The sequence below is a fragment of the Myiozetetes cayanensis genome, unplaced genomic scaffold (genome assembly GCF_022539395.1).
Source record: "Myiozetetes cayanensis isolate MyiCay16 unplaced genomic scaffold, myiCay2020 scf48, whole genome shotgun sequence".
NCBI lineage: Eukaryota > Metazoa > Chordata > Aves > Passeriformes > Tyrannidae > Myiozetetes > Myiozetetes cayanensis.
Window position 1 is genome coordinate 168,761 of NW_026087720.1, and position 20,037 is coordinate 188,797.

At 55.0% G+C, this 20,037-nt stretch overlaps 3 protein-coding genes across 3 annotated transcripts; 2 read left to right on the forward strand and 1 right to left on the reverse strand.

The window, feature by feature from the left end:
• The first annotated feature begins 2,384 nt into the window (after window positions 1-2,384).
• Window positions 2,385-3,574, forward strand: LOC126648303 (erythroblast NAD(P)(+)--arginine ADP-ribosyltransferase-like). The gene is made up of 2 exons (XM_050331092.1): window positions 2,385-3,168; window positions 3,489-3,574. Exons 1-2 carry the CDS (start codon window positions 2,385-2,387, stop codon window positions 3,572-3,574), a joined length of 870 nt encoding a protein of 289 aa, XP_050187049.1.
• A 5,014-nt stretch (window positions 3,575-8,588) lies between these two features.
• On the forward strand, window positions 8,589-9,527 carry CCDC166 (coiled-coil domain containing 166). The gene has a single exon (XM_050331107.1). The coding sequence runs from the start codon at window positions 8,589-8,591 to the stop codon at window positions 9,525-9,527; it is 939 nt and encodes a 312-aa protein (XP_050187064.1).
• A 2,419-nt stretch (window positions 9,528-11,946) lies between these two features.
• Window positions 11,947-13,773, reverse strand: LOC126648309 (erythroblast NAD(P)(+)--arginine ADP-ribosyltransferase-like). Its single transcript, XM_050331101.1, is given in 5 exon segments — window positions 11,947-12,087; window positions 12,090-12,125; window positions 12,487-12,876; window positions 12,879-13,316; window positions 13,520-13,773. Coding segments are annotated over 4 exon segments (831 nt in total). The 5' UTR covers window positions 13,237-13,316; window positions 13,520-13,773; the 3' UTR covers window positions 11,947-12,040.
• Between the last annotated feature and the right edge of the window lie 6,264 nt (window positions 13,774-20,037).

Here is a 20,037-nt window from a genome sequence, read left to right on the forward strand (position 1 = left end):
CTCCCGGCCTGCGCCCGGGGCCGCACCGCCCCCCGCGAGTGTCCCTGGGAAACGGAGTCCCTGGGAAACGGAGTCCCTGGGAAATGGAGTCCACTCCCGCCCCGCCCCGAGGGCCTGGAACGGCACCCTGGCCATGGAGCGGAGCCGCGTGCCCCCCCCCCAAACATCCCTGTGGAAAAACACCTCTAGGGAAGAATGAGCCCAAGTGTGTTCGCACAGCAAGGGCTTGGGATTTCCTCAGTAACTCACAGACACGGAGACACACGCAGAGACAGAGAAACAGACAGACAGAGGCACACAGACACAGACACATGGACACACAGAGACACAGCCCAGAGACATACACAGAGATCCCTGTTATAAGTTAGTATAAGAATTTAGACAACTCAATTCCAATTAAACATTGATAAATTTATTAAGCAAGCGATAATAAAGCAAAACAGCGCTGGGTGGCCTGGAAGGCAAGTGCCCTGCCGAGGCACACACCAAAATGTAGTAAATGTTCCTTTTTATACATTTCCAAGTCCCGAGTTCTGAATGCGGCTGCGTTGAGGCTTGAGTTTGTAGCTCATTTTTAAGTGGTCATCTGGCATTTGTCAGAGATGAAAGGTGCAGTTTCTTATCAGTTGTAAATTTTACTGATACTGATACTTGTTTGTTTAGCAAGATGTCTGCAATTATTTTTACTGACGCTTGCTTGATTAACAGGATGTCCATGAAACTTATCTTGTTGAATTATAACAAAAATCCCTTATTCCTTCATACACATAAGATTTTATGAACAAAGTTAACCCTTCTATTACAATCCCCACACATGGACACATGTAACTGGCCAATCTGCTTTCCAGATTTAGGAAAACACTTTGCAACAGTCCCCTGCCACAGTGTGAAGTTCTGTGGTGCAGCGATATTTCTCTTGCAAAAAACCCTGGTGGGACCATAGATGGTGCACAAAGGCAACCAGGAGCAGGAAACAGGTCCTTATGAACAGAGGTTGGGCCATGCCCACAGATAGAGCAGAAGTCAAAGGGATGTGGCAGAGCTGAAGAAACAAGTGCTGTGACAGGAGAGACAAAGAGCAGCTTCCTCTGGCGCTTTTCTCTGTGCAGGGCACAACAGATAGATCAAAGCCTACACATATGTCCGTTCTGGGACACGGCACCCAGGCACTGCTTTGTGACAAAAGCCAAAGTGCAAAGTGAGTGTCCACCTCTGAACTATCTCAGGACCTCCCTGTTCCATCCCCTACTACTTTCACGGTTTCCTGGTTGCTTTGGCACTCTTTCTCTTTCTTGCTCAGTTTCTCCTGCTTTTTGAAGTTCATCCCTGCTCCAGCCCAGCACTGTCAGGCAGCCCTTATACCCAGCTCCTCTCCAGATACAATTCTCTGTCCTGGCTACTTTTGCCCTGCATACAGCTCTTCATCCCCACACCAGATCCTACAGTGGTTGTTTATCTCATTTCTCTCTCATTTATGTTTCAGAGAACAGATGCTCCCTCCTCACTGCCTGACAGTGGCACCTTCACATCCACACTTGTGTGACACTGGGCAGAGCCCAGTGCCCTGGGAACAGCCTGGGACACCTGGGACACCAACCCAGGGCAAGACATGGGTTCTGTGTGCTCTGCATCCCTCTTTCTGTGGAGTCAGAAATGAAAAGAAAGTGACCGGTAACTGAGTGACACCAGAGCGCAAGGCACTGCTGAGGCACTGCTGAAGTGCTGGTGAGGTGCTGGTGAGGAACTGGCCTTTGTGCAGACAGGAGGAGGTAAGAGCTGTCCAAGGGCCTTTCAGTTTCACTGCCTGTAATGGGCAGTGGCTGTGAAACAGGCAAGGAAGGAATTTTTCACAGTCATAGAATCACAGACTGGTTTGGGTGGGAAGGGACCTTCCTACGTGTCCCTGGGGCTGGAGGGGGCAGCAGCTTCTCTAGGGCCTGTGGGGGGACAGTCAGATTACCTGGGACCAGGAAGGAGGGTCTGGATCCAGGCCCAACCATCCCGGCTATAAAAAGCCGGAGCAGCCCCGTGTCCCCTCTGCAGGAGCTCAGTGGGGGGTCCAGGAGCAGCACCCAGACCCCACACCCACTGCAGGGCACAGGTAACACTTGAGGCCGGGGTCCCGCGGTGACGCCGTGGGGCTGCGGGGGCCGGGGTGCTGGGCACGGGGGCCGACAGCCCGTGGGACCAGGGTCGGGGTCAGGGCAGTGCTGGGACGTGGCCGGGGGGCTCCTGGCCAGGGGTGCAGGTGGGAGTGTCCCCCTCTCCCCGGGCTGACCCCGCTCCCCCTCCCCACCTCCCCAGGCCCTCACAGAGGAAGTGGCCGCGGCCCCAGCTGCGTCCCCACAGTGCCTGGGCGGGTCCTTGGGGAGTCTCTGCACACCATGGAGCTCCTGCCACTGCTGCTGGTGCTGCTGGCTGTGACCCCAGCCACTGGCATCCCCCTGCGCTGGTCAGACCTTAACAGTGCCCTTAGGGAGATTGAACTGAACATGGCCCCCAACTCCTTCGATGACCGGTACTTGCGCTGCCGCGGCAAAATGGCGAAGGCGCTGAGGGCACTCAACCGCACTGAGTTTGCCACCAACAATGACTACGCTGAGGCCTGGGGCAAGGCCACCGTCAAATGGCACAGCCGCAAGTTTGTGGGGTCCCAGCTGCGGCCGGAACAGGCCATTGCCCTCATGGCGTACTCGATGGAGGAGGGCCTGTATGCGGAGTTCAACAAGGCCGTGCGCAGCGCCGGGCGCTCCCGCCAAGAATACCTGCGCAACTTCCCCTTCAAGGTGGTGCATTTCCTCCTGAATGAGGCCCTGGAAGTCCTGCGGAATGAGGAGACCCACCCCCGCTGCCTCCAGGTGTACCGGGGTATTGAAGGTATCCGTTTCACCACTGAGCGTGGCCGGATCATTCGCTTTGGCCAGTTTGCCTCCAGCTCCCTGCTGAGAAACGTCAGTGACTCCTATGGCACTGACACAACATTTGAGGTGTACACCTGCCATGGCGCCAACATCCGAAACTTCTCCAACTACCCTGAGGAGGAGGAAGTTCTCATCCCGCCCTTTGAGACCTTTAACGTCACCAGTATCACCCACCAAGGGGCCAAAACCCACATCCAGCTCCACTCCCACGGCGTGTACAGCAAATTCAACTGCGCGTGGCTCCGAGGTGACATTCCTGGGGTGGGGACACCCACGGTCAGGTGGGACAGGGCAGGGGTGGTACCAGGGCACCAGCTCTGCTGGGACAGGGGTAATGGTGGTGGGGCAGGGGATGGGGGTAGTGGGGCTTTGGGCATCACACAGCTCCAGCTGCTCTCCTGGCACTGCACGGGGGGGGATGTCAGGGTGCTGTCCTGACAATGGGCTCATTTCCCCGTGGCAGAGCCAATCCACACCCCAAGATGAGGGATTTCTACTTTTTATTCTTGTTCATGGAAAGTAGGGAGTCATTGGTAACCTCCTGACTCCCTTCCTTTGCCCCCACAGGCAGCAGCATCCACAGGGAACCCCCAAGCCTCACTGGGCTCCTCCTGGCAGCCCTGGCCCTGGCAGTGGCCACTGGCACCCCCTGAGCCACGAGGACACCGCTGTCACCTCTGCCACCGTGTCCGGCCAAGACGAGGGCTCAGGAACGGAGCCACCGGTGTCACCAGGATGGCAGGACAGGCTGGGGGGCACGGGGACCCCCCGCTGCAGGGGGACACTGGACAAGCCCAGCGGGCGCCCTCCCTGAGCCATGGCTGGGGTGTTGGGGTGCAGCTGAGGGGGGTCATGGAGGGGGGCAAAGGGAGGATTTGCTTCTCTTTTGGGCTTTTTTTCTTCCTTCCAATATTTTAACTTTTCTTTGCAGTTATTAAAGTGGTTTTAGCACATCCCATGAGTTTCCTTCTTATTTTAACCCACCTGATCCTGCTCCAGTGACTTTTGCCAAGGGCCTGGAGTGACAGGGCAAGGGGCAATGGCTTCCCATGGATAGAGGGCAGGATTAAATGGGATGTTGGGAAGCAATTCTTCCCTGTGAGAAAAGTGAGGCACTGACACAGACTGCCCAGAGACCAGTGCCAGGTCCTGCCCTTGGATCACAACAACCCCAAGGAATGCTCCAGGTTTAGGGCAGCGTAGCTGGAAAGCTGGGAAAGGCCATGGGGATGCTGGTGACAGTGGCTGAACATGAGCTTGGGTGTGCCCAGGTGGGTAAGAGGCCAATGGCTCCTGGCTTGTAGCAGGCACAGTGTGGCCACAGGCCCAGGGCAGTGCCCGTCCCCTGTGCTGGCACTGCTGGGGCACCTCCAGTCCTGGGGGCAGGTGTGGGGTCCCAGGAACAGGACACTGAGGGGTTGGAGTGTGTCCAGGGAAGGGAACAGGGATGGGGAAGGGTCTGGAGCACCAGGAGCAGCTGAGGGAACTGGAGGTCTCAGCCCGGAGAAAAGAAGGGTCAGAAGGGTTCTCTTGTTCTCTTCAACTCCCTGACAGGAACGGGAACCCGGGGGCAGTGGGGAGGGGTCAGGCTCTGCTCCTGGGGAACAAGGGACAGGACAAAAGAAAACAGTCTCAAGTTGTGCCAGGGGAGGGTCAGGCTGGACATCAGGAAGAATTTATTCATGGAAAGGGTAATCAGACATTGGAAGACAATGCACCTGTTATTATATAGTAACTGGATGTTGCTGTCAGGACTTAAAGAAAGCAGTTAATTTTCTCAAAACACTGTCAGAGAAGTAAATTCCCAGAAGATAAGCCACCAGGACAGGAGCTTGTGACAAGAGCAGATGACAACAACGGGAACCTGGCCTAGTAAGGCAGTTCTGGGTAACCTACTCAAACAAAAATTCCCACTGTGGAAAACTGTGAGAAAAGAAAGCATTAATTCCAGACCTAAATGAACGTTTGAAATTAGCATACCGGACAAAATTTCAGTGTGCAATCTGTGGAAAGAAAACAACTGCTTTCACCCATGCCATCTCAAGTTTTGGGAACATCTGACAGGCCCCGTGAATATCCAAGACTTGACTGCATAAAAGTGGTATTCCAGAAGCACAACTTTGGGACCCTCACCACTAAGAAGACCAGAAGAAGGACCCGGTGAGACACTGTCGGAATCCATGTGGTGGTGATATATTTTTACTTAATCTGTCTCTCTCTTCTCTCTCTCTCCCTATTTCTACCTCCCTCTCTCTACTTCATATTTAAAGTTAAATAAAATCCATACTATTGACTTTGGCATATGGTCTCATTTTCATGTTAATTCAGGCAGAAGCATCTTTTAATAATCAGATCCTAACACTTGATTAGCTGGCTTCCTCAGTTCCCTTCTCATTGTTTCTTTACTTTGCTTGCCTGGTTATAGAGTAACTGAGTTAGTCCCTTTAAATCACTTAGCTTAGCTATAGGTAGTTTCTGTGGTACATTCCACAGCAAATACTATCACTTCTTAAACCATGACGTCAAGGTCCAGTGAGTGAGTGGGGCAAGAGCAGCCACAGCACGTCTGTCATGGGGGTGACACACGTGGGATTGACACACGCACACATCATCTTGCACAGACCCAGCACGGGGGTCCACACCACCCCCTCACCAATCATGTACCTCCACCTGAGGGGCCCTGGTTCTGCTGGTATGGTTTGACATGGTGTGACAAGGTGTGCCACAGTGAGACACAGTGTGACAAGGTGTGCCACGGGGTGACATGGCTTGTGGTTTCCCTCTGGAGTGGGTTGACCCTGAGCTACCACTTCCCATCATCAGCAGTGAGCAGCCCCACAGATGGGCAGGGAGAGATCCACTCCCTGCTGGCACCCCGGTCCCTCTGCCACAAGCTTCCTGGTCCCTGAACCCCACAGCATTCCCCAGCACCCCTGGTATGAGGGTCACAGCTGGCCTTGTCAAGAGCCTCACTGATCTCTGACTCATTGTGCCACAGGATGGGGGGGGGTGACACAGAACAGGACGAGGATCCCCCCACCCCACGTGACTCTGGTGCCAATTGCCAGCTCCTGCTTCTTCCTCTGACCAGTGTCCCCGGCTAGAACCATAAGGAAAAGGACCATGGTCATGACCAGGGTGTGACCTCCTCCACCCTCCTCCACCCCAGCACCACGAGTACCAACCAGAGCCCCATCACAGGGGGTCACTGAGCAGAAGCTGCAGCGGTGATGGTGGCACTGGTGATACCACGACAGCCATTGTGGCAGACAAGGGTGGGGGTGCTGGAGCAGATTTAGTGCACAGCGAGGGGCTCGGGTGCTGGTATGTGGTCTGGTGCCAGTGTTGCCCCAGGTGGTCCCAGCTGAGGGGGCAGCACAGACAGTGGCTATTGGTGCTGGGGGTGCCAGGCAGGGTCATCAGGAGGGCTCTGGGGACACAGATGAGGGCTCAGCCCCCAGGGGGTGGGATGGGAATCAGCCCCCCCACACTCCCCATTCCTGCTCCTGCTGCTGGGCGAGAGCCCCTGGTCCTTCTCTGTCCATGCTCTCCTGGGGCAGCCGGTTCTGGGGGCTTCCTGGGTGGGTCCTGGAGGACTGGGGACTCTTCCCACAGTGCCTGTTCCCACACAACCCGCTCCAGTGGGAGGTGTCCCTGCTCATAGCAGGGGGTGGCACTGGATGGGCTTTAAGGTCACTTCTCACCCAAACCATTCTTGATTCCATGATTCCATGAAAAGAGTCAATAGATATCGATTTTCTTATCCAAAGCCAAAGGACAAGCAGCAGATCCAAAGGAGAAGGAGGCTGTGATGGACTGTCAGCTGAGCTGGAGAACTCCTTGCCTCTGGGTGCCGCAGATATTTCAATTTGATAGGGATTTAGGGAAACTCTGGGTGAGTTGGTGACAGCAAAATGCTGTCAGGCTCTTGACAGGCATCAAAACCCATCTGAGGCTGGAGATTCCGGAGCCTCTTGGAGCTGAAATTGGCTCTGAGAAGTGGTGAAAAATCAGAAGTGCTGACCCTGTTCCTGTGTGTTTTCCACACCACCTGCTCTTAGTTCCTATGGGAGATGGGTTTCCAGGGCTGATAGACCTTTAATCCCCTCCCACAGAGCTGATTTTATGGCTGGTTCTCCCAGAAATAGATGGAAAAAGGCAGGATTCAGGCATGGTGAAAAGAAAGCCTGGAAAGACTGAAGGTGTGTGAATTCCTTATTGAGAGGACCAGAAAGGAAATCATGGAATCATAGTTTGGGTGGGAAGGGACCATCTAATGCCACCCCCTTGCCACGGTCATGGACACCTTCCACTATCCTAGGTTGGTTCAAGCCCTGTCCAAACACTTCCAGGGATGGGGCAGCCACAGCTTCTCTGGGCAACCTGTACCACGGCCTCCTCACCCTCACAGGGAAGGATTTCTTCCCAGTATTCCATCTGACTCTGCCCTCTGTCCACAGGAACCCATTCCCTCTTGTCCTGGCACTCCAGGCCCTTGTCCAAAGTCTCTCTGGCCACTCCCAGCCCCCTACTCCACTCTTGCTCCTGACTGAGCCCACCTCTGCCCTGACATGTCACCTTCCCCTGGCCCCACCTCCCCCCAGGTGTCACCTGTGCTGGAGCTTTGGGGTGTGGGTGTCCCAGCTCCTGGGAGCAGCTGCCTGGATGCCAGAGCTTCCCTGGTGCTGGGATCCCAGCACAGGCTTTCCCACAGAATGAGATCCACTGCAGAACTCCTCCTGTGACCTCACGTGCCCATCTCTATGGACGCAGCTCCCAAACACTGGGAGTCTGGCCAGCAGTGAACTGGGAGCCAGGGCAGCAGCTGGAAAACCTCAGAGGAGGGAAGGTAAGTGCCTTAAAATCCCAAATATTGTACAATCACAACTTTTTCCTTTTCCCACAGGGACTTGGGAATTCTCTGGACCTCACACAGCCTTATAACTCATCATTCCCCCAAAATTCCAGTGTCAGTGCAGCCTGAGCTGAGATTTTAGTGGATTTATTCTGTTTTTTACCCATCTCCTGGAACTTTGCAATTTTCCCTTAAAAACTGACATGAGTTGTATTGGGAAATAGGAATTTTTAATTGCAAATATTCATGAAAACCATCAGACTTGTCAGACTCTGGCTCTAAATCCTGAATTCCAGCCTTCTGCACTGGAATTATTGATTCAGAAATTCAGAAAAGCCTGAAGTAAATGCTTTAAAAATGTTTGAAAACCCAAATCTCATTAAATTAATGCTTAAAAATATAACACACACACCCCCCTCCGAATCTCCTGAAATTGAGACAGGAGATATTGTTTTGGACTGAGAGATACCGGTTTGGGATGCAGCTGCCTCTTTAAACACCAGAATCTGTGAAGAAGGAATGGGATGGAACTGGATTTTCTCCTTCAAACTGCAGGAATATCCCCACATTATGCAGCAAAAAAGGGAAATCTTTAAAAATGTGCATTTTTGGGTTTCTCCTGAGGCAACTTCAGATGGGAAATGCAAATACAGGTGTGGCACCTGTATTTCTGGCCCAAACATGTACAGTTCTGAGTCAAACATTTGAGCTGCCAGAAGAACCAGCTGGAAACCCGAGGGCTGAGGGGAAAATGCACCCTCAGAACTGGTCTGTTTTCCTTCTGTTCCAGTTTTCCAGAGATCGACTGGGATATGGCATCCAAACCCAAGGGGAAAGAAGAGCCCATGGCTGCTGGGAAAACCAAGGAAGGAATGAGGAGCAAGGATGGAGAGACAGCCACAGAAATAAGTGATCTGGAAAAGCTCCCCCAGGAGAGGAAACTGTACCTGCAGGAGGAATGCAGGATCCTCACGGAACACCTGGACACGTACCTGGGCAGAACAGAGCAGCTCCTGCGGGAAAGCAAAGCCCTGGAAAAGGCAGCCCAGGGGACTCGGGAGCAGAGCCAGACTTTCCTGGCCTGTGGAGCAAAGCTCAGCCGGGAGCACCCGGATCTGATCATCACCCTGAACGACCGGAATCGCCAGGATCTGGCCCAAAGCCAGGCGCAGAGGGAGCGGCTGATCCCGCAGTACGCTGGCAAGGAGCAGGAGCTGACGAGCTCCCTGAGGGACACGGAGGCCGAGGCCTCTCAGCTGGACACGGAGCTGCAGGAGCTGGAGCCGTACAAGGACGTGTTGGCCCAGTCAGAGCTGAGGGTGAAGGAGCTGGAGAAGGAATTGCTGGTCACCAGGATCCGGTGTGCCGAGGAAACCCGCAACATCAAGAGCAGGTTCCTGCAGGAAAAGGCCGACTGCGAGCGGGAATTGCACCGGAGGATGCAGCGGCTCACCTGGAGAGCCGAGGAGGTGGCGCTGCGGGCTCTGATCCAGCACGTGGAGCAGGTGAAAGCAGAGAACAGGCGCCTGCGCCAGGAGCTGCTCGGCCTCATCCAACACTCCCAGGTCCTCAGGGATGCCAAAATCCGGCTGCAGGATCAGCAGGAGCAGCTGCTGCGGGAGAACCAGTGTGCCCAGCGGGTGGCACTGGTCACACCAGCACGGAGCCCCCGGCGCCGCTGGGACAACCTGCTGTGCCCTCCTGTCCAGGGGTGGCCATGGACCCCAGACCACCTGAGCTGGAGAAAATAAACACGGAAGCAACCAAAGCCTTTTAGCAGTGGAAGCATGAAGGGGTTTGAGCCCTGATCACAAGGATCCATAAAATATATTCATGGAATACATCCATATCCATGTTCTTCTTCCCTCCCAGGGAGATGGTGGTGGCCCCATCCCTAGAAGGGTTCAAGATCAGGTTAGATGGGGCTGGGAGTAACCTGGGATAGTGGAAAGTGTCCCTACCCCTGCAGGGGGGTGAGACTGGATGGGCTTTATGGTCCCTCCAGCCCAAACCTTTCCAGGATTCCATGAAGTTAGGGCACCCCCAGTGCAAAAGGCTCATGTGAGAGAGACCTGTGCCTGCAGCAGTGGCCCTGGGACTCTGCAGGAGGGAGGGACCAAGGACCATCCCCAAGACCTCTGATGTCATTGGCAACAGGTGGGATAGAGCTGAAGCTCTGCTCCAGACTCTGGATGAGATCCAGGTGGGAATTGTCAGATGACAGAGGCTTCAGTGGTCACTCCTGCCAGGAAAAAGGCTGGTAATCAGCTCATACAAAAAAAACCTAAATCAACATCCTTGGCTGTAATTTCAGGTGATTTCAGCCCCCCCTGCAGGTTTGGCTGCGGGTGAAGGACTCTCCAGAGCACCAACACAAACTCACTCGGTGCTGCCGAGTCTCCTCCCGATGGAGGGGGTTTTGAAAGGACAGGGAGCCACACCTGTGTTGGCAATCCCAGCCCTCTCCCAACAGTCACGGAAATGAAGATCTCCACACGAGGCAGCACACGCTGGAAAACGCTGGCAAATCAAGATTTTCAGTTATTCCCACCGAGTCAAACCATTGACCCTGAATGAAGCTGATGCAGAGAGTTGGTCCAAGCACCCACTGAGACACCAAGGAACCTCCTTGTGCAGCTGCTTTGCTTCAGGCTGCTGCTTCACTAGGGATTTGGGCTCTTCCTGCTCATCTACCAAGCAGGAATGCACCGGGAATCCACAGGACATACAGAATTTAAGCTTGTGCACTTTCAGCAGCAGGGACTAGATCAGGAACAGCATCCAGACCCTGGGCCAAAGGAAACGCCAGTGGAATGCAGCTCTGGTGGGGTGTCCAGATGCAGGCTTTCACCTGGTGATTATCTCAACCAAAGGGACTTGGGAGAAAGCGTTTCCAGGCTGGGGCAGGAAGGATGGGGGGAAACAGGAGTGACAGCTACAGGAATGCACTGGAACCAGTTTCAGGTGAATTCAGTCTCCTGCAATCATGGAACACCTGACTGAGCTCACTCAAGCATCATATCCACTGGGGACAAGACCTCCAGCCTGGTTTTTCAGGGAAGCAGTCCTGATGGAGGAAGAAGATGTCTCAGCAGAGGAGCAGGAGCCCCTGAGCTCCTTTTCCCCCAAAATGATCGAGCTCAAAAGTCTGGAGCCAATCCTGCCCTGCTGGCACCAGGCTCTGGGGTCTGGCACTTCTCCCACCTCCACTGCAGCTGCTTCCCCTCCCCGGTGAGAGGCCTCTGGGCCGACGGGGAGGCCCCAGTCTGAGGAGAGCTGGAATTTCAGATCCCTGCACTGAAGAGAAGCTGGAGTTTGTGACCCCTCGGCTGCAGAACTGAGATGTGGAGGCCCATCCTGAGCAGCCTCTTGGCTGATTATTTTAGTGTTTATTTAATACCTTGGGAATGGGATGTGCAGAAACGTGGGTTGATACTGAGAAAAAAAAAGAAGTGATTTTCACTTTAATACAGATGGAGGCAAAAATCTGCAGGAATCAAGATGAGGTTTGTTGTAACATGAGGAAGAAAACTGGGAAATAAACCTAAGAGATGTTAAAAAAAAGGATGGAAGAAGTAATCAAAGTATGGAAAAAAAGCTGAAAAGGATTTCTTCTTCCATATTATCATGGAATTGTGGAATCTCAGGATGATTTGGGTTGGAGGGACTTAAAAGCTCGTCTTGTTCCACTCCACGCCATGGGCAGGGACACCTTCCACTATCCCAGGTTTCTCCAAGCCCCATCCAACCTGGCCTGGAACACTTCCAGGGATGATGCAGCCACAGCTTCTCTGGGCAACCTGTGCCAGGGCCTCATGACCCTACCAGGGTAGAATTTCTTCCCAATATTCCATCTAACCTTGTCCATGGGAAGCCATTCCCCCTTGCCCTGTCACTCCAGGCCCTTGACAAAAGTTACTGGAGCAGGATCAGGTGGGTTAAAGTAAGAAGGAAACTCATGGGTTGTGCTAAAACCACTTTAATAACTGCAAAGAAAAGTTAAAATATTGGAAGGGAGAAAAAAAGCCCAAAAGAGAAGCAAATCCTCCCTGTGCCCCCCTCCATGACCCCCCTCAGCTGCCCCCCAACACCCCAGCCATGGCTCAGGGAGGGCGCCTGCTGGGCTTGTCCAGTGTCCCCCTGCAGCGGGGGGTCCCCGTGCCCCCCAGCCCGTCCTGCCGTCCTGGTGACACCGGTGGCTCCGTTCCTGAGCCCTCGTCTTGGCCGGACACGGTGGCAGAGGTGACAGCGGTGTCCTCGTGGCTCAGGGGGTGCCGGTGGCCACTGCCAGGGCCAGGGCTGCCAGGAGGAGCCCCCGAGGTGTGGGGTGTCCCTTGGGACACTGCTGCCTGTGGGGGCAGGAGAACAAAGTCAGAGGGAGCTGGGCAAGGGAAAGGGGGACTCAGGGTGGGCAGAATCCAAGGAGAGGTCAGCGGAGTTGTGGGGTGTCCCCCCAGTCTGTGCCAGGCCAGACCCAGCTGTCCTACACCATGTCACACCATGCCATGTTGTGTCATCCCATCCCATCCCTTCCTATCCCATTCCATGCCAGGAGAGCAGCTGGAGCTGTGCAACGCCACACGCAAGGCTCTGCCACCCCCATCTGCTGCCCCACTACTGACCCCCCGTCCCAAAAGAGCCAATGCCCTGCTGCCACCCCTGCCCTGTCCCTGCGCCCGACCTCAGGTGTCCCCACCCCAGGGATGTCACCTCGGAGCCACGTGCAGTTGTAGTTGCTGTACACGCCGTGGGGGCTGAGCTGGATGTGGGTTTTGGCCCCTTGACGGGTGACACTGGTGACATTAAAGGTCTCAAAGGGCGGGATGAGGACTTCCTCCTCCCAGGGCATGAAGGAGAAGTCCCAGATTGCAGCGCCGTGGCAGGTGTCCAGCTCGAAGAAGGTGTCGGTGCCAAACCCCTTGGCCACCTCTTTGTTCAAGGAGGCAGAGGTGAACTGGCCAAAGCGGACGATATCTCCGGGCTCGGCAGTGAACCGGATACCTCGGACCCCCCGGTACACGTGGAGACAGGTGCCCTGGGGCTGGGCAGCCCGCAGGTCATCCAGGGCCTCGGTCAGCAGGAAATGCACCACCTTGAAGGGAAGTTGTCCAGATATTCCTGGCGGGAGCGTCCGGCCATGGGCACAGCCCTGTTGAAGTCCTTGTACAGATTTGTCTCCAATGTGTATGCCATGAGGGCAATGGCCTCTTCCTTCCAGCGCAGGGACCCCAGGGATGGGCGGCTGCGCCATTTGACAGTGGCATCGTCCCAGGACTTGGAGTAATTGCTGTTCAGGGCAAACTCAGAGCGGTTGATCGCCAGCAGCTCCTCCACCATTTCATTGCTGCAGTCATCGTACTGGTCATCGAAGGCATTGGGGGCCATGTCCAGTGCCACCTCCTCGATGCCAGTGGCTGGGGTCACAGCCAGCAGCACCAGCAGCAGTGGCAGGAGCTCCATGGTGGGCAGAGACTCCCCAAGGACCCGTCCAGGCACTGTGGGGACGCAGCTGGGGCCGCGGCCACTTCCTCTGTGAGGGCCTGGGGAGGTGGGGAGGGGGAGCGGGGTCAGCCCCAGGAGAGGGGGACACCCCCACCTGCACCCCTGGCCAGGAGCCCCCCGGCCACGTCCCAGCACTGCCCTGACCCCGACCCTGGTCCCACGGGCTGTCGCCCCCCGTGCCCAGCACCCCGGCCCCCGCAGCCCCACGGCGTCACCCCGGGACCCTGGCCTCAAGTGTTACCTGTGCCCTGCAGTGGATGTGGGGTCTGGGTGCTGCTCCTGGCCCCCCCACTGAGCTCCTGCAGAGGGGGACACGGGGCTGCTCCGGCTTTTTATAGCCGGGATGGTTGGGCCTGGATCCAGACCCTCCTTCCTGGTCCCAGGTAATTTGACTGTCTCCCCAGAGCACCTGAAGCAGCCGCTGCCCTCTCCGGCCCCAGGGATGCGCAGGAACCCCCCAGCAAATCCCCTCCGCTCCTATCTCTCTGTGGTGGGTTGAGATAACTTGGCAGAAGCAGAAGCAAAAGCGAAAGTTGCACAAGCAAAGGCAAAAGTTGCACAAGCAAAATGAAATCCCCAATTTTATTTTCTACTTCCCACCCACAGGCGATGTCTGGCGGGGCAGAGTAGAGGGGCAGAAACCTCCCCAACCCTGCTGCCCGCGCTGGGGGATAAGCCCAGTACACGGGCTGGGTCTGGGATGGGGCATGTCCAGCCTCCCACCCAGCAGCACCTCCAAGTCCTTCTCCCAGGGCTGCTCCATCTGTTCATCCCCAGTCTGGACTGGTCCCAGGGGTTGCCCTGACCCATGTGCAGCACCAGCACTTGGACTTGTTGAATCTCATGGGATCCCTGTGGGCCACTTCTCAAGCTTGTCCAGGTGCCTCTGGACAGCCCCGTCCTTCAGGTATGTCACCTGCCCCCTCAGATTGGTGTCACCAGCAGACCTGATGAGGGTGCCCTCGACTCCTTCGTCTGTGTCATTAGTGAAGACATTAAATCACACTGGTCCCAGTACAGACTCCTGAGGGGCACCACTGGTCACTGATGTCCATCGGGATTCTGAGCTCTCTGGATGGGACCATCCAGCTAATTCCTAATCCACCCAACAGTCCCTCTTGGCATGGAATTCATCACTGCAATTTGGAGAGCAGGCTGTTGTGGCACTGTGGCAAAGGTTTTACAGAAGTCCTGATCGATAACACCTGTAGCCCTTCCCTTGCCCACTGATGGGAGACACCCCATCCTAGAAGGCCACTGGGTTGGTCATGCAGGACTTACCCTTGGTGAAGCCATGCTGGGTGTCCCCGGTCACCTCCCTGTCCTCCATGTTCCTTAGCAGAGCCTCTGGAAGGATTTGTTCTGTGACCTTCCCAGGCCCAGAGCTAAGGTTGATGGGGCAGGAGTTCCCATGGAGTTCCTTTTTCCAGTCACCTGGGACTTCCCCTGACTGCCAGGACTTTTCAAATATCCTGGAGAGTGGCTTAGCAGCTACATCTGTGCATGCCTGACCCCCCCATGCTCCACCCTTCTGTCAGGGAGTTGCAGAGAGCAAGAAAGTTCCCCCTGAGCCTCCTTTTCTCCAGGCTGAGCCCCACCAGCTCCCTCTGCCACTCCTGGTGCTCCAGACCCTTCCCCAGCTCTGTTCCCTTCCCTGGACACACTCCAGCCCCTCAGTGTCCTGTACCTGGGGACGCCAAAGCTGCCTCCAGGACTGGAGGTGCCCCAGCAGTGCCAGCACTGGGGGATGGGCATTGTTGGGGTCTTGGGCCCATCAATCCTGGCCCTGTCCTGATCCTTCTGCAGAGCCTAAATTCAAGTTAATCAATAACTGTTGAGACCTTCAAAGGATTCTGCTGCCTTAAACTCACCCAGGCTGTGAGACTGAGCCTGGGGACAGGGTTAGTGCCTGGGGGACACCCAGATCCAGCCCCAGCCCTACCCGGGCTCTGTCCCATCCGTCTGTCTCTCCTGCTGTCCCTTGGCCCCATGCCAGGACCTTCCCTCACCCTGGTGTGTTTGGTGCGGCTGAGCTGCAATTCCTGCTCCCCTGGCAGTCCCCACAGCCCTGGGCTCTGCAGTGGGGCCTGGAAAGGTGCCAATAACACACCTGTGCTGTGGTGCTGCTGAGTAGGGATGGCACCGCACCAGTGCTGTGTCCCCAACAACCCAACCCCCATCAGCAGGGGCTGGGCAAGGGCTTGGGAGGGGACACAGCCAGGACAACTGACCCCAAGTGACCCCAGGGACATCCCAGGCTGTAGGACCTGCACTCACAGAAGCTCAGAAAAGGAGAAGGAATGGGATTACTTGAATAGGAATTCATTATTTACAAATCTTTGCTTTCTGGAGCAATGGTTCCACGTGCTGGAGCCCCACTTTCTGGGAAGGGGGTGGACATCTTCTGCTAAATGCAATTACAGAATAAAGCTTTCGGTTTTCACTTTCCTTGTGCAACCTTTCAGTTTTACTGCTGTTTTTGTCCAGTTATCTCAGCCCACCACACCCAGGTGGGAGCAGAGGGGGTTTACTGGGGGGTTCCTGCCTGTTCCTGGGGCCAGAAGTGGCAGTGGCTCCTCTGGGCACTGGGGGGGACAGTAAACTGTCACGCATGAAGGTGTTGAAGAGCTCTGTGCCTAAGATGGAGCCCTGGAACCCCACTAGTGACAGTGCCAGCCTGATGTCCCCCTATTCCCTGTCACCCTTTGTCCAACCCGTGAGCCAATTGCTCACCCACCCCATGATGTGTTCAGCCAGCTGTGGGCTGGACAGCTTGTCCAGAAGGATCCTGGGAGAGACAGGATACAAAGCTTTACTGAAACCCACCAAGTTCTCCCTATACAGCCTTGTTTGCACTCCATGGTGTTGGGTATTTCTGTTGAAGCAAAGGGATCTTGTTTTTCCACTGCTCTCCCAAAAACTGACTAAAAGAGGAAGCCAACCTTCAGGCAGGAACTCTTTTCTTCAGAAGACTTTGTGTGACAGAAATAAAGTCCTAGGCTTATGGGCATTTCCCAAAAATGACAGAGTCCTACCCAAGCTGCTAGAATGGATTGACTTTTGGCCTCAGGAAAAGAAATCTGGGATTAGCCATTATTCTCTTCTTTTGTCTCAGATCTCCTCTTTCAGCATCAGATCGGACTGTTTCACATCCTGTGATGAAAAACCCCAGAATTATGTTTTGTTTGAAATTCCTTCACTGAAATGATGCCACTGACAAATACTTTCCAGTGCAAACCAGGCCTGGACAGCTGACAAAAACTTCCAGTAATTTATAATATTTAAATCCCAGTAATTGAAAATATTTAAACACCACAGATGAGATGATTCTGTAACTCCTTCGGCCACAGCTTCCATTACCCTGATTGCAATGAAGAACTAAAGTCCAGCAGCACAACTAGGGAATCTTTCTTGTGCTTCACAAAAAAACCTGGACGAATTTTAAAATCTGGAGTAAATGAGGCAAATTTGAAGCATTTTCCTCCTGCTACTGCTTGCTTCCCCATAGAGCTCCTTCCCCTGCTGAGGTCCATCATCAGCTGTACCTACAACTCACGGGAACGTCACTGAATCATTTCAGCTATATAATACCTCAAGGGTTTCCTTATCAGCAAAATTTTTAATCCCCCAATGGTGGTAAAAGAGACAATTTACAAAAACATTTCAATTTACCAGTGTAGTCAAGGATTCCCAGCCAGGAACTGCTGGTATAGCCACAAGTGGTTCATATGTCACAATTTAACGTTTTGTGGTGAATGAGAGTTCTGAGGGGACTTACAGAACCACTGGCTGATGCATCATCAAAAGCAGGTTTGAAACAAAAGCGAAAGCATGACCAGGTTCATTGGCAAAGGTCACTCTGCTACTCACTGGATGGTCAAAGTACGCAGAGAAAAAGCAAAAGAAAATCTAAAATCTATCAATCTAAACCCAAAATCAAGCCAGCCTGACTTTCTTAGGGAAAGAAAGTCATTAATCCAAATGATTCAAGAACCTGAGAGCAACATCCCTGGGACATTTGCTGCAGCACTTCACTCTCGTGTGCACAGAAAGCTAAAGAGTTTCTCCAAGGAATGTCCAGGTGTGTGTCCAGGTGTGTGTGCAGGGTGTATAGGGCTGTATGTACCGAGGTATGGACAGGTGTGTGCAGGTGTATGTACAGTGTACATACAGGTATATGTAGAGGTGTGTGTACAGTGTATGTACAAGGTACGTAGGTGTATGTACAGTGTACGTACAAGGTGTGTACAGGTTTATACCTGTGAAAAATCCCCCTGAGCTTAGGGAAGGACTCACGTCAGTGCCTTTGCATCTTCCCAAGGGGCGAAGGGCTCAGCCTCGAGGGCTGTGTGAGGCGGCCGTATCGGCGGCTGCTCCCTCGGCACGGCATGGCCCGGGCCGGGCATGGAAGTGGAGAACATGGACGAGAATGAATGGAAGTACCTCGGGAAAGGCAACCAGAGCCTCGTCGCCTCACACTGCCAGACGCTGGGGGCCGGCCCAGCGGGAGTGGCCGCTCGGCCCCAGCGCCCTCCCTCGCTCCCATCTCGCCCGAAAGGAGTTTTCCATCCCGGGGAGATTAGCGGATTTCCCCGGCTTCTCTCTCACGGCCGGTGCCGGTCGGCAGCAGGAGCCGTAGGAGGCGGGCCAGCCGATGGCCGGGGAGCTGCTGCCTGCAGACGGAAGCTTTGAGGAAAAGTACTAAAAATTCACCTTGTTTGTCTTAGTCCCCAGGTGTGGGTGATGTGATAGCGGAAAGTGAGCTGGAGAAGGCGAACAGGCTTCCCAGGGCACTGGTCACAGCACAAGTCTGCCAAAGCTCAAGAAGTGTTTGGATGATCTCTCAGGCGCATGGTGTGACCCTTGGGGAGGGTCTTGTGCAGGGCCACGGGTTGGACTCGATGGTCCTTGCGGGTCCCTTCCAGCTCAGCATATTCTATGATTCTGAGTAGGGGATCAGCTCAGGCTCCTGCCTTGGTCCTTCCAGTGCAGCAAATGGGATCGTTCGCTGGCTCTGAGAGTCCCCAATCTGAGGGAGCTGCTGGGCTGGGCACAGCCCCTGGAGGTTCAGGAGTGCTCTGAGGGTCTCTGAGAGGCCCCGCTCCAAGGAAGATGCTGAGCAGAGCCCGCAGAGGTCCAGAAGAGCTTCAAGGGTCTCCCTCAGGATGGCTGTTTACAGGGTCACAAGAAAGAGGAGTTTATTTGTTGTCATTTTCCACCCCGGCCACAATTCGGGTCAGGAACTTTCTTTCAGAGTTCAATAACGAAAATATTGTTGTTTTTAAGGCAGCAAAAATCACTTCCCAAGGCTGTTCATTAAAGCAGGAGCTCGTTATCCAGCACGAGATCCCGATAAGCTCGAGAGCAGCTCGGCACAGGTGCTGCTCGTCAAGGGCTGACGAGCATTTGGGAGCTCACGGAGCGGCCCGCGGGGGAGGGACGGAGGGAGGCACCGCCGCACATTTCTTTCTGGGCAAGCCTCGTCTTTCCCTCAGGAAACCCCTTCTCTTTCAAACCGGGGCAGGTTTCCCCTGTAGCCCGCACGTGCCCGTGGCTCCCGTGGAGTGGCGGGGCGGGAATGGCGCAGGGAAAGCAGCGAGGCGGCGGCCGCGCCTCCCGCGGCTGCAGCTGCGAGGGTCGAGGCCAGGAGGCAGCGCGGGCTGATCCCGCTGCGGAGCGTCCGCCCCGTCCCGGCACCGGGGGGGTCCGGGCACGGCCTGGGGGAGAGGCACAGGAAAGCACAGCCGGGCCCAGCCCTGCCATGGGCAGGGACACCTCCCACCAGCCCGGGGAGCTCCAAGTGCTGCCCAACCTGGCCTTGGACACTGCCGGGAATCCAGGGGCAGCCACAGCTGCTCTGGGCAACCTGTGCCAGGGCCTGCCCACCCTCCCAGGGAAGGATTTCTTCCCAATATCCCATCTAACCCTGTCCTCTGGCAGTGGGAAGCGATTTCCCCTTGTCCTGGCACTCCAGGCCCTTGCCCAAAGTATCTCCCCAGCTCTCTTGAGTCCCCTTTAGGCACTGAAAGGGGTTTTAAGTTCTCCCCAGAGCTTTCTCCAGATGGAACACCCCCAGTTTTCCCAGCCTGTTTCCAGAGCAGAGAGGCTCAAACTCTCACAACATCTTTGTGGCCTCCTCTGGATGCACGTTTTTTTGTGCTAGGGGCCCAGTGCTCCAGGTGGGAATGTCTCATGGTGGGAGTGGCTCAGTCCCTGCACTGCTCCCATCCTGGCACCAGCACCCCTCATGGGGCACCCAGGTGGCTCCAGTGGCTCCGGCCTCAGCCTCTGGGGATCACTGTGTCAGTCACACACATGGCCTCAGGGATGGCACAGGGACAGCAGTAGCGTGACAGGTGCTGGGGAGGGATTTACAAAAATAAACAACTGAGGCAGTGGGATGGAATTCTGAGGGCAGAAGAGAGGGGAAGCTGCCAGGGGCAGCTCTGTTCCCTGGGAACAGGCACTGGAGCCAGCGACTGCTCTGTGAATCAGGAGCAGGTGAGAGAAAACTGGGGAGTCCAGGAGAGGAATAGCCAGAGATGGAGCCCTGGGAGCTGTGGGACATGAAGCTGCAGGGCTTTATCCCCCCACTCCTCTTGGGCTGTTCTGTGATCTCAGAAATGCTCATCAGACCTTGACAAACAGCACCTGTGCCGAGCTTCTCTTGAGCTTATCAGGAACACTGTCTGCTCCCAGGAACTCATGCTGGATAATGAGCTCCTGCTTTAACAAACAGCCTTGGGAACTGATTTTTGC